This window comes from Trachurus trachurus, assembly GCF_905171665.1.
Source record: "Trachurus trachurus genome assembly, chromosome: 6".
Lineage (NCBI taxonomy): Eukaryota > Metazoa > Chordata > Actinopteri > Carangiformes > Carangidae > Trachurus > Trachurus trachurus.
Window position 1 is genome coordinate 2,560,849 of NC_139897.1, and position 13,023 is coordinate 2,573,871.

At 43.6% G+C, this 13,023-nt stretch overlaps 1 protein-coding gene and 1 long non-coding RNA gene across 2 annotated transcripts; both read right to left on the reverse strand.

Moving 5' to 3' along the window:
* Nucleotides 1–2,491: 2,491 nt before the first annotated feature.
* Nucleotides 2,492–5,290, reverse strand: cUnh11orf24 (chromosome Un C11orf24 homolog; the record flags this gene model as incomplete). Its single annotated transcript, XM_083973466.1, has 1 exon — nt 2,492–5,290. A coding segment is annotated over one exon (561 nt), but the record flags the coding sequence as incomplete, so codon positions are not given.
* Nucleotides 5,291–5,589: 299 nt separating this feature from the next.
* Nucleotides 5,590–12,655, reverse strand: LOC310986876. The gene is made up of 3 exons (XR_014595429.1): nt 12,489–12,655; nt 9,042–9,380; nt 5,590–5,964 (listed from the first exon to the last, which is right to left on the reverse strand). It is a non-coding gene; the product is annotated as an uncharacterized lncRNA (long non-coding RNA).
* Between the last annotated feature and the right edge of the window lie 368 nt (nt 12,656–13,023).

A 13,023-nucleotide genomic window follows, 5' to 3' on the forward strand; every position in this document is an offset into this window, starting at 1 on the left:
ACACGTACTGAGCATGTGCAGGCTTCACTCTTGAATATACCTGCTACGGTGGCCTGGAGAGCTCAATGCACGGCACTGTTTTGTGTTTCCAGGAGACACGCACACAAAAACATGATGAACCTTGGCTTTAATAGGATAGTAGCATTTTTTTAAAGTGGGGTTGTATGATCTACAAATAGCCCCTAAGTACTTTAATTGCAGTAGAAGACTCTCTGCACTCCTCCCATTAGCAACGCCAGCCCATAGCCCTGCCCAGAGATTTACAACATACATTGTTGTGAACAGACCCAAAGAAACGGCCTATTTTCGCGGCCTAAAAGAGGTTTTACCTGAAAAAAATTACACAGTTCCATTGTTCGCTATAATATAATTTTTTCCAGCCCCTCAAAGTGCAGGAAAAACACAGTTTTTATTTGGACCTAACCAACTGCTGATCGGCGGGCGCTAACCCTGGGATACGTGAGTTGATTAGCTTCTAATAAAAACTGTGTTTTTCCTGCACTTTGAAGGGCTGGAAAAAATTATATTATAGCGAACAATGGAACTGTGTATTCTTTTCCCCAGGTAAAACCTCTTTTAGGCTGCGAAAATAGGCCGTTTCTTTGGGTCTGTTCACAACACTGTATGTTGTAAATCTCTGGGCAGGGCTATGGGCTGGCGTTGCTAACGGGAGGCGTGCAGAGAGTCTTCTACTGCAATTAAAGTACTTAGGGGCTATTTGTAGATCATACAACCACACTTTAAAAAAAATGCTACTATCCCTTTAACTTGTCACAAAGTTTTGAACAATGGTGCGCTAACCAGGTTCATCAGCTTTCAGTATCCCATGGAAACGGTGTCTGCAAATGTTTTCTGAAGTGGGTACAGTTTTTTTTTTTTTGAAGTTGCAGTGGGTTGTCCTCTCAGGGCCACCGTACCCTCATCTCTAATGTTACTGCAACAATACACAAGGTTTAGTTTCACATTTGTCTGAATTGAAACGTGAGCGTAAACATTATTGGTATTGAAAAATATCTCATGAGCTTCACTTATAAGTAAAAAAAAAAAAAAAGGAAAAAGAAAAAGATGGCAAATTCCACAGCTGAAACATGAGCAAACTAAATATCACAATGAAGTCAGATTTAAAACATCTACAGACAGTGGATTAATGCAGAAAATAAACATACAATATTTTCAAAATAGCTGAGTGTTCAAAAATACATTCATTGTGAGGAAAAATATAACATTTTTTCAAATAAACAATCTGGTATGGCCCTGTTCCTGTGATCCACAACGTTTACCACTGAAAAGCAGCTGAAATGTCGACATAACAGAATGAAAATGAAATGAAAGACCATAAGACTTTAAGAAACAGTCTGGATTTTGGGAAATACTGTTTGTAGCTGCTGAACACAGTTACACGAGTCGGTGGAGAGCTCCATTTGATACTGTACAGATCTCCCCGGACTATAGCTTAGCGCAAACACTGGGGCCAGGGCTGGGTGTTAGCCTAGCTCTGTCTGCTCTTCCACAGAGCCAGGCTACGACTTCCCTCTGCGTCCAGACTGTGTGCAAAGCTGCGTCTGTCTCAGTCATAATGTGTAACCGTGGGGACAAGGTGAGAACAAAGTGTTTCACCTGGTACTCCGCCTACACCGCCTGAGCTCTTACTGCACATCTTCTGAGTACACTATGTGGGTATGTTTTTGAAACCAGTACTCTGTGACATAGTAGAACTGGTCTGATGCCACTAGAGGTCAGTGTACTTCAACCTGCAAGTTCCAGTTCAGCTGAACCTGTTCACAGCGCTGCACCAGTTGCCCCCTGTGGTTTCAGAAATAGCTGAAATAGCGCCCTCTGATGTCTCTTTTGAGAATCACCAGTTTTGACATCAATTAAAGGGATAGTTCACCCAAAATTCAAATTTCACTCATTATCTACTCACCCTCATGTCGACCAAGAGCTGTGAGAATTTTCAGAGTCCTCCATGACTTCTCTGAGTTACGGGGGGGTCCGCACAGCAGTATTTGTCCATATAATGGTTATGAATGGAACTTTCTTTGTCCAAAAAGACACACCAAAAAACATCCAAATACCTCCATGCTGCTCGTCTGTAATGTCCCTCTTGTATTGAAGCCCCAACATGAGAAATTGTTCCGAAAAAAATTAAATAAGTCTATATTTTAAGCTTGTTTGTAGCAGTGCAAATCTCTCGTGATTTGCACTGACCAGCGGGACAATTTCTCATGTCGGGGCTTCAATACAAGAGGGACATTACAGACGAGCAGTATGGAGGTATTTGGATGTTTTTTGGTGTGTCTTTTTGGACGAAGAAAGTTGGTATCCATTGACAACCATTATATGGACAAATACTGCTGCGCGGACCCCCCTGTAACTCAGAGAAGGAACGGAGGACTCTGAAAATTCTCACAGCTCTTAGTCGACATGAGGGTGAGTAGATAATGAGTGAAATTTGAATTTTGGGTGAACTATCCCTTTAAACCAAAAAAAACACAATTTCATTTGTTTTCAACTGTTGGTTTCACAGCAAACAAACCTATCTCTCAAAATATCTGAGTGAAATGACATGACATGAAATTCAGAAATGGAAACAAAACAAACAACAAAACACTGTCAGTACACTCTACAAACACCGTCACCGTCAGTCATGAGTAAACAATTGATTTCATTTCATGACCATTGTTTAAATGTCATCCATAAAACTTAAGCCCTTGTTCCAAGATACTACAACAACTACAACTACTACTACTACTGTGTGACTCAGTGTGGGTATGAACGGTTGCGACCTCACTGCTCTGCCCGATGTGATCTCTTGGAAAGTTTTGATCGAGTGTTTTCATGTAACTTGGGTGGATTTGATCGTCTCTCAGTATGAAGCCTGTATCTCTGCCTCATCATGAAACAAAGCAGATGCCGTCTACACAGATCCAGGGTCAGCGATAAGGCCACTGACAGATGATGATAAACCTCCACTCAAGACGACATGCAGATCCCTCCTTTGCCTTTGGCCGCCCGGCTACAGCAGACACCGCACACCGTATGTACTTTGGCGTTGACGCAGCAGCGGCGGGCCACATCAGGGGGAAACTTTACGCCGAGTGATGGAAATACATCTTCCACTGTGTTTAGCTGGCAGCGGTACCTGTGTCCAATTCCAATGTGTTTCTGAGAAAACTCTGCTGAAATACTTCTGAGGAAATCGTGAGGTTTTTCCACATCCATTACAGTGTGAACGAGGCCAGTTCAAGACCGGTTTGCTAAAGCTCAGCTCAGATCTTCTTTCGCAGCACGCTGCTGCTTCTGACGGGGCTGGACCGGTACTTCATCAGGCCGCTACATTACACAGATTATCAACTGGAATAAATCTGGTGACATTTGCATCTGAGCTTTGTCGTTTTGGACCTTTTCTATCAGTTACGACACTTTATTCCCTGGGGTAATTGCATTTAGACAGCCAGGCTGTAAATAATCTACAGATTGTGTAAAATGGATGTATTTGGAGGTCAAACCCAAAGTGAATAGACCTGAAATGTTGGTAATGTTTCCTCATTTCACCCTGGTCCAGGCCACAAGTTAAAATGAGACGGTTTCACAATCGTGTTGTTTTTACATATTTGAAGTGTTGCTTCAGTTTTGACCTCTTGGAATTTTTTTCCTTCCTCCTGCACCTTGGATGTGATGTTGTGCCAGAAATCCCTCATTGCACTGTAAATCTGAAGGGTGTGTTTAGACTAAGCGGTCTGATTAGCTGTCTGCTTGTGTTTTCCTGTGATCACAGAGCTCTTTAACATTTAAGCTGTTTTCTCAGATCTGGAATGACCTCCAGTAAAATCATACATCAGTGTATCTGATAGAAATGGTGGACAAAACTACAAAAGACTGATCTGATGATGGACCAGGACTCAGTACTCTGTGGTCTGGGACTCAGTGATGATGAATTTAACATTGACATTTTTTAGTCAATCAGTCATTTCTGTGCTCTTTTTAAGTGGAATGAGTAATTAGTGATTGGTCCTTAACATGGCTGTTCCCTCTATTCAAAACTCAAATATTCATTTGAATGCGTGGAAAAATGCATGAAGCTCTCGAGGCTGTATTCAAACTCATTTTTAGAACAAACTTGAACTGTTTCAAGTAACACCCCGAATCCTTAATGAGCACAAGACTTCTGTGTGACTACATTCATCTGCAAAATGACAATAAATTAAAAGTAATGGAAAGGATTTTGAAATTTTTCATCGACAAATTATTTCAAAAACAAAACAAAATGTTGACTTTAGTCTTTTTTTTCTGCAGTGAGAAACAACTCTCCTGTAAGCGTCGTGACTGTTACAGCCACTCTGGAGCTGACGACCCAACGTGGAAGAGGCCATCCTTTTTGTGGGCTTTGTGTGTTCTCGCAGAGCCAGAAATAAATCCAGGTATTATTCACTTCTGGCAAAAATGGGACAAGCCAAACTCCTCACATTCGAACCATCAAAGAAAAAGAAGCAAAGAAGAAAAACCTTAAGTGGAACATCTGTGGTGAAACAGATCAGCGGCTGCCTCGGAGTCAGCGAGCTAGTGCTCAGTTCAGTCTGGTCTTAACCTCCTCTCACTGTGACGGTGGCACAGGAAAGTCACCTTGTGAGCTGACGGCACCAGATTGTCCCCGTCTCACCCGTCGCTCCGTCTCCGAGTACAAAAAAACAGCCTCCACCGGACCAGTTGTGCTTGGCCCCTTCCACGCTCACACCCCAGAGTCGGTGTACATGCCGTTGATCAGGTAGTCCACCTGGGTGTAGTCCTTCCTCCTGTAGCTCTCGTAGGCCTGCGTGACGAACACGGCCACCGTCACCAAGAAGAAGAGCAGGCCGAAGAGCAGGACGGCCAGTAGAGACGCCGTGTCCACCAGCTGCCTGGTCAGAGCGCCGCCGGCCTCCTCTACCACGCCGCCGGGGGCGACCGCCTCGTTCTGATTGGCTGGAGCGCTGGTGCTGGTGCTGGTGGCGGCTGCGGTGGATGGCCGTGTGGTCTGAGGCGGTGGCGTCTCGGTGTGTGTGGCGTTTGGCTTTGGCGTCGCTGGTGATGATGGTGGAGGTGTCGTCTTTACAGCCGCGGTTGTTGTAGTGGCGACGGTGGTGGTGGTGGCGTTTGTTAGAGTGGCCGTTGCTTTTACCGTCGGTGGAACAAGTGGTGCTGTTGTAGCTGGAGGCCATGTTGTTGTTGGTGCTGGTGGTGGTGGTGCTGTGGCTGTAGCTGCTGGTGGTGGTGTTGGTGTGGCTGTAGATGGTAATGTTGTCGTTGTTGTTATTGTGGCTGTAGATGGTAATGTTGTTGTTGTTGTTGTGGCTGTAGATGGTAATGTTGTTGTTGTTGTTGTTGATGTAGCTGTAGATGGTAATGTTGTTGTTGTTGTTGTGGCTGTAGATGGTAATGTTGTTGTTGTTGTTGTTGATGTAGCTGTAGATGGTAATGTTGTTGCTGTGGCTTTTGACGATGGTGGTGCTGGTGTTGTTCTGGCTGTAGCTGGTGGTGGTAGTGGTGGTGTTGTTGTAGATGATATTGTTGTTGTGGTTGTAGATGATGTTGTTGTGGTTGTAGGTGATGGTGTTGTCATCAGTGCAGTGTTTGTGAGTACATGAGGCTCATTAGTACCAGCACCTTTGTTGGCTGCATTAGGAGCAGCTGGAGCTGAGTCGGTGGTCGAGGGGGGGAGAGGAAGTGGTTGAGGTTGAGGCTGAGGGTCTGTTGATGCTGGCTGCTGATTGGATGATGAAGGTCTGGACAAAGTGCCTCCTTCTGCAGTTTGATTTTGTGGGATTACGGATGCTTTGGTGTTGATATCCGATGAAGATGAGTTGGGGGAAGAGTGGTTCCTGGTTGCAATGTTGGTGCCATTTGTTTCAGGTTGGGGGGCTTGCAGCTGACTGTTCACTTTGGACTCGGGAGCTGTTGCACTTTGAGTGACACCATCACTAGGACCTGGGAAACAACAAGTTCCATGAGTGACTGAGCTCAGTAGATTAGAATAAAGATACAGCTGAAGTATCAAATAAAACACTTGAAGTATCAAATAAAACCAGCATAAAACACAAGACCAGCATGTTAAAAAACAGGGAACACAAGAGTGCCACCAGACCTCTGTCAAACAACATATACCAGACACCAATTTTCCCAATGACCACTCACTCAACCAGGTTGAATTCAAATCAGCTCTTGTTTCTTTTTGTGGTTTCTTGCTCAGGGTTAATCTGTAGCTTCTCTGTTGTGACAGATTTCACCTTTAACAAACAAACTGGTGTGATTTTAAACTTGGCCTTCTTGAGATTTCAATAACAACTGCATGTGCAACATGAAGAATGCTGCACTCTAATCAACCTGTTTACAGGAATATGACTTAATGGGATTGAAGGAGAATTCCGATCATTTTTGACCCCAAAACCGTTGTCCTGAGTGTTTGTTGTGGTTGAAAGAATTGCCCCCATAGGTTAGCGTTGTGGCTATCCCTAGCTCCGTCTAGCCATGGTGTAACTCTGGTTTGCCTGCATCAATTTTAGTCACATTTTTTGCTCCAACCAACACTGGGTGACCATCAGGACAATGACTTAGGGGTCAAAAATGACCGGAATTCTCCTTTAAAGACAAACTATGCAGGATTTGTAGCTTGTTACGAGGGAGAATGGAGGCTCTCTGCCTTTCACGTGCGTGTCACTTATTGCATCTTTTGACTGAAAAACAACACAGTACTAAACTACACAGATATACACGTTGTAACATTGTATATGTTATATAACTTTATCTACCACTCTATTGATTGATTTCTTGCCGGCTTTGTTGTAAACACATGCACATGGCCAGGACGAGGGTTACCAAAACAGCGATAAAGCGACCAGACATACATAGTTCCTCTTTAAAGCAGATCCTGCAGACTTTGATAGGTGATTGATACTATATAGGCAGTGATGGAATTAACGAAAGAAGAATGAATCAGATCATGCTAATGCCACCACCTGGTGAAACAGTTTGTCACAGCTTTATAGCTATTGAACATGTTTCATGAAAAATTTTTTTAAAAATCATTCTGTTGCAGCTGCTGTTTAAAAAATATAACATAAAAATAGCTCGTGTTTTTCTCTGACTTATTTTCTAAACATTTGTTTAACCACTTGAAGATTCTTGTGTGTCAATGTGCTCCTCAGTCAGACCAGACTTGTGGCCGGGTGCACAGGTACTGTTGGCAGGGTGGCTCTTTGAATTCTTAAAACACGTCGACGTGTCTGTTGGCGAGAAGCATTGCCAAGTTGGACGTCTCACTCCCTTTGGTCTGTGTGGGTTTGAAATATCTTTTTCAGAAGAGCTTTGCCCTGATTGTCGGCCATGTAAGCGAAACAACGCCGTATTTCACTTGGTGCGTGCTCTCTGTTGACAAGCTGTGGACATTTATTTTCACTTGTTGTGTCTCTATAAGAGGTGCAGCTGCATATGAGAGAGACGCTTGGCCTCATCCACTTACCGGCAGGAGTACTGCAGACGTGGGCTGCTGCACATTTATACAACTCATTGGAAATATGGCTTTTATTAAAACAACTCCTCTTCAAAGCATCGGTACCAGTAAAATGAGGTATCCTTCCCTTACAGGGGGTCAAGATATTTCTTAGTAGCAGTATTTTGTGCAACATTATCTCTCGCATAAACAAGTGATATGACAATATTTGGGTAAATTTGCTTATTCGCTTTCTTTGCTGTCTGTGCATGTAGGCCCATTGCCATAATCCCTATAGTTTTAGGAGTAGGTTTGTTACCTTTAATTGTTGGTGCAAGCTGTTTTGAGAACGGCGGAGCAGAGCGGCGAGCTGCTCAGAGCTATGCTACGGAGGCTCATGGGATTTCTTGGTTTCCCTCATCAAACTGCATTTCCACGTTGTGATAGTATGCAACCATAATATGCAAGAAAGTGGGAATTTACATTTTTTAAATCATCATGAGAGCCACAAAAGCTATTTGAGAAAAAAACTTCTCAAAAAATCAAAAATCATGACTCATCCCTTCTTAACTCATTGAGTGCCAACCACGTAATTTCTCGTTTTTCGTTCCCATGCGTTGAGTGCCAAAAACGAGATTTCTCGTTTTTTGCTTTTTTTTTAAATTATGAAACTAGACACTTTAACACACCTTATGTGTAAATTTGGGGACTCTACGACGAGCAGAACTGAAATAGATGACGATCAAAGTCACATGACAGCTCATGATCTGGAAGTTTTTATCATAACTCGGCTTTTGCAAACGGAGTTGTGCATGTGGAAGCAGCAGCTGCTCTGCTCTCACCCGCGAGGCTCCAGCAGCTCGGAGCCGAACAGGAAGCTCTCAGCCGACAGTCCCGCCCGGTCTTCATCTGGAGCAACACCGTGTCCTCCCGTGGTAAAATGTGATGATCCCTCCGTCAAAGCAGACCGGCATCACCGACCCGTACCACAGAAGGACCGCGACCACCAGTGGGGCTGGTGTTCCAGACCTGCTGTGGCCGAGAGACCATCACATTCCGCGGCGAGAGGCTGTGACACGGCACGGTGCGTCTGTGTTATTGTTGTGTAGTGGCGCCCCCCCCGCCCCCGATGGTGGTTTTGTGAATAGAACAACATTTGTTGTATATATTTATCTTACACGAGCCCTTTGATCCAGAAATGCGAGTGTCAGAAGAGCGACAGGCACAAACAGAGCACCTTTCATAAAAGACGCTCTATCTCCTTTTATAGAAAAAAAGGAGGGATTTTGGTGAAACCCAGCCATGTTTAGCTTGACTTTTCTCAGGAATGGAGGCACGTAGAAACAAACGGTTTGTGGCCATTTGAAGCATTAAGTGGCAATAATATAGAATACACAAAAATGGTCTAAATTGCCGGTACACTTGACTAAAACTTTGGAAAGGAGCGCGGCACTCAATGAGTTAACACCTGTCAGGGGCAGATGTGAGGGAAGACACAATGAAAAATATGTACATTTTTGGTTTCATCAGCTCCAGCATGTGGCCGCTGGGTGTCTTTCTGCTGACTCATACTCACTCAGCTGGTCTGCAGGGCTACTCTGAAGGGGGACAGCCTTAGGAACTCTGAAGGAGGAGGCGTCGGCGAGGAGCAGCAGCAGCAGGAGGAGGAGGTGAAGACACACAGAAGGCCTCAGCTGGGATGTCCAGGGATGTGGAGACATGGTGGACACAAACACACACACACCCACACACACACACCCACACACACACGGTCACATACACTACCTTACAGCTACACACACACACACAGAGGCCTAAGAGTGCCACACATTCATACACACGCTTAACACAGTCAAGTGCACACAATCAACCTGCACACACTGAGGATGAGGATGGAGACCAACGGTTTCTGGACCTACAAGAAAAGACAACAGCAGGTTTAAACAGCAGCCAGGCCCATTAGGTATTACAGTACTGTAGTTATTGGTTTCATTACAGTTCAGTGTTTGACACTTGCAGGGCTGTGAAACTTGGTTGAGACAAATAGTGCATCAAATCAACAGTCATCCATTTTTAGGTTGTATCACTATGGCATGTATGCTTTAAATCTCTTCACAAATGTGTGATTTCAGCCTTATAAAAATATCACAGCAGTAAGGTGATTCTTGTCCCTGCAACATTTGTGTTCATTTAAAACTTTTTGTTAACTCTTGAGTTAAATTTATTTGGTCACCAAAAATAAATATTAAAGGGTTACGCCGAGTCCATGACCAGCAGATAGACACCATCCTTTCGACTGTGCGTGCAGTAACAAGGGAGATACGTATATAGAGCCGTATCGCCCGTAATTAGCTTAGCTCAAACACTGGAAGTGTAGTGTTAGCCTGCCTCCTACCCGAGCTGAAATCAGCAGTCGGAAGCTGATTTCATTTTAGCTCTAAACTCTGTAAATATATCACTTTATCCACATTTCAAACATTTTTAGGCGAGAAAGTAGCCGTTTAGATCAGCAGTGTGTCGTTAATTTGTCTAAATACCAGCTGTTTACAATTTTGTTCAGACAAATTCGGCGCTACTCAAGCTAGCCGTTGTGACCAACGCACTTCCAGTTACTTTCACAAAATAAAACACCCGTTGCTCTTTACATACAGAAAACCATGACGATAGAATTTGTGTTTTCACTTTGAAATAGGAAGCTAACCTACCCTCGATGTACCTAGCTTGAACCAAAATAAACCGTCTTTTCTTGAACCCTCCGTTTTGACCGATCTGGTCCCGTTACCGGCATTTGACCGCTCAAGATGCCTTACCGGAGAGTTTTGTCAGCTCTGAGACAAAGATCGGTCCGTTTAGAGTTGCTGAAGAGTTTCTCTGATGACTTTAGGTGGAGGCAGGCTAACACTACCTATACACTTCCAGCGTTTGAGCTAAGCTAATTACGGGTGATACGGCTCTATCTCCCTTGTTACTGCACGCACAGTCGAAAGGATGGTGTCTATCTGCTGGTCATGGACTCGGGAGTGAGGCAAGACACGAAAAAAAAATGTTGGCGTATCCCTTTAAAATTAACAAAAAAAGGTTGAACAAGAATTCAGTTAGATCTCTGAACATTTATAATAGTCACCACCCTCATCACAGGAGCTAGAATAACAACATAATACACATAGCATTCACTATGAGGTGTGAACAACAGCAGAAAGTCCACCACAGGCCAGATGTAAGGAAAGACTTCCCTCTAGTGTCAGAACAGTGAGTGTGTCAGTCAGAGCCTCACACACATGAGCATGTTTTTCCTACCAAGACAGCATTTTACTGCTGTCTTGTTTTACAGCAGTGAGAGTCTCATGTTAATGTAAATTGGACAGCAGTTGAAAATATTCATCGTAATGAAAAAGATCTCAGCTTTCTTTCCTCAACTTTTTGTCGAGCCTCACTGAATTTCCAGAAAGGAACAATCCAGGGTTTTGCGTACAAATCAAGAAACTGTGGATGTTGATTGTATTGAAAGATGATTTCTATCCATTTTCTATCCATGTCCAGTTTATACTGCAATACCTGCTCTGAATCATCACATACACTCACAGGCTGAACAATGTGATTACCAACTTGGTATATTTATTGTTAATAATTTAATGGTGGTATCACTTTTATTGATACTGCTTAGCTACTTTAGGGTTGCATAATCAAATTGAAATTGCAATATGGCCATGTGCAATATCCAAATCACAGGAGCTACATTATTTTATTTTTTTAAAGTATATTTTTGGGGGATTTTTTGCCTTTAATGTACAGGACAGTTGAGAGAGAGACAGGAAATGGGAGGCAGAGAGGGGGAATGACAGGCGAACCGGAGTTGCATGCAGTGAGGACTATAGCCTCAACACATGGGTTGGGTGCTCTACCAACTGAGCTAAACACCGCCCCCAGGAGCTACATTATTTTTGACAAAGGTAAAAATGTGTCACAACATTGTTGTGCACTGTTAGCAGCAAATTATATTCTCAAGACTTAAATTGACTTATTTGTTTGGTAAAATACCCAATAAAATAAAATAAAATCATCAATTATCATCATTCATCATGAAAATGAAGCAAAAATGACCATTCACAAATGAAATCACAATACAATATCTACCCATATAATCACTATATCATGTGCCCTCATTGGTATTCACTTAGGTGAGGTACAACAACAACTCTTTCCATCCCTCCACTGCTCCCTCTCTGTCTTTGGCGGAAGCTGTGATTGGCCACAGTCAGTATGACAGATGTGCAGGCATCTGCTGCTCTGCTCTCAAACTTCTTGAGTGACATGACAACACATTAAAATGTGTTGATGGAGTTTTGTCCCGCCTTTCTTTTTAATGAGGACTCGTTTCATTCAGCCTGAGCACAAACACTCAACACAGTGACCTGCCCTGAAAGTAAACAGGAAGTATCCAAAGGTCGTTAACGGTGCCTACGTGGAGAGAAGTTAGAGCAGAGCAGCTGCAGCAGCCTGCACAGTCAACAGAGGCTAGAAAGACTGGAAACCAAACTCAGTCCAGTAAATGTAATGCCGTTTAACGTCCACTGACACATAACCACACATAAGTACAAACAACCACACATAACTACACATAACCACACATACCTACACACCGGGGACGGGTCAGGCTAATAACACTTAGCCCACAGAGAGTCAGCAACATTAGTTCAGACCGGGTTATCCCAAAGTTTAGCTCATATTAGACCAACACATTTACAAGCACCGACACGTCGACGGTTAAAACCCACAGTGGCAGCACAGTTATCACCTGGACAGATGTTAGAAAGCCACAGCTGGTTCAGAGCCAGGCAGCAGCAGCAGCAGCAGCAGCAGCACGGCGGCTGTGTCAGTCAGACTGACGTCCAACGGTCAGTTAACATCCACAGTCTGTAGCCTAGCTAATGCTAACAAGACATTTTCAATGGAGTGGCTCATGAGGCGGCCTGGGGGAGCCGCCAGCATGATAACTATGTTTAATGTGGTTTCATAGACTTACCACCGATCTGCTGTGATGCGTTTGTGGACACAACAAGCCCAGGCAGGTATCCACGGGGAGCTCCGACACCACTTCCTGGAGTTGCTGCGTGTCTTCTTCTTCCTCGCCTGTATTCGTGGCAGCGTGGGCGGCCCTCAGGTTCTACTGCCCCCTGCAGGCCCACTCCACTCAACCCACACGGTACACCACCAGCTTTAACAGCCTGCTGCTGCACTCCTCAGCTACAGGAAGGACCAAAACATGACATAAGCATAAATAGGAAAGTAAATAACTGCAGAAATAAATTATAAAATGCTGAAAGCGAATTCATTTTTGGTAATTAAATATGTTCTGGTTATTTATTTATTTCATGCCATTTTTGTCCTTCATGTTTAGCCAATAGTGGAAGGAGCAAAATAATAGAAACTGTAGCCTAGTTAAAGGTGTACAGAAAAGAAAATTGAATTTAAAGGTGTACAGAAAAGAAAATTGAATTTGAGCCCACTTTGGGTCATAAAATTAATTAATCTTTCAGACGTTGTAGGCCAAACTTTGT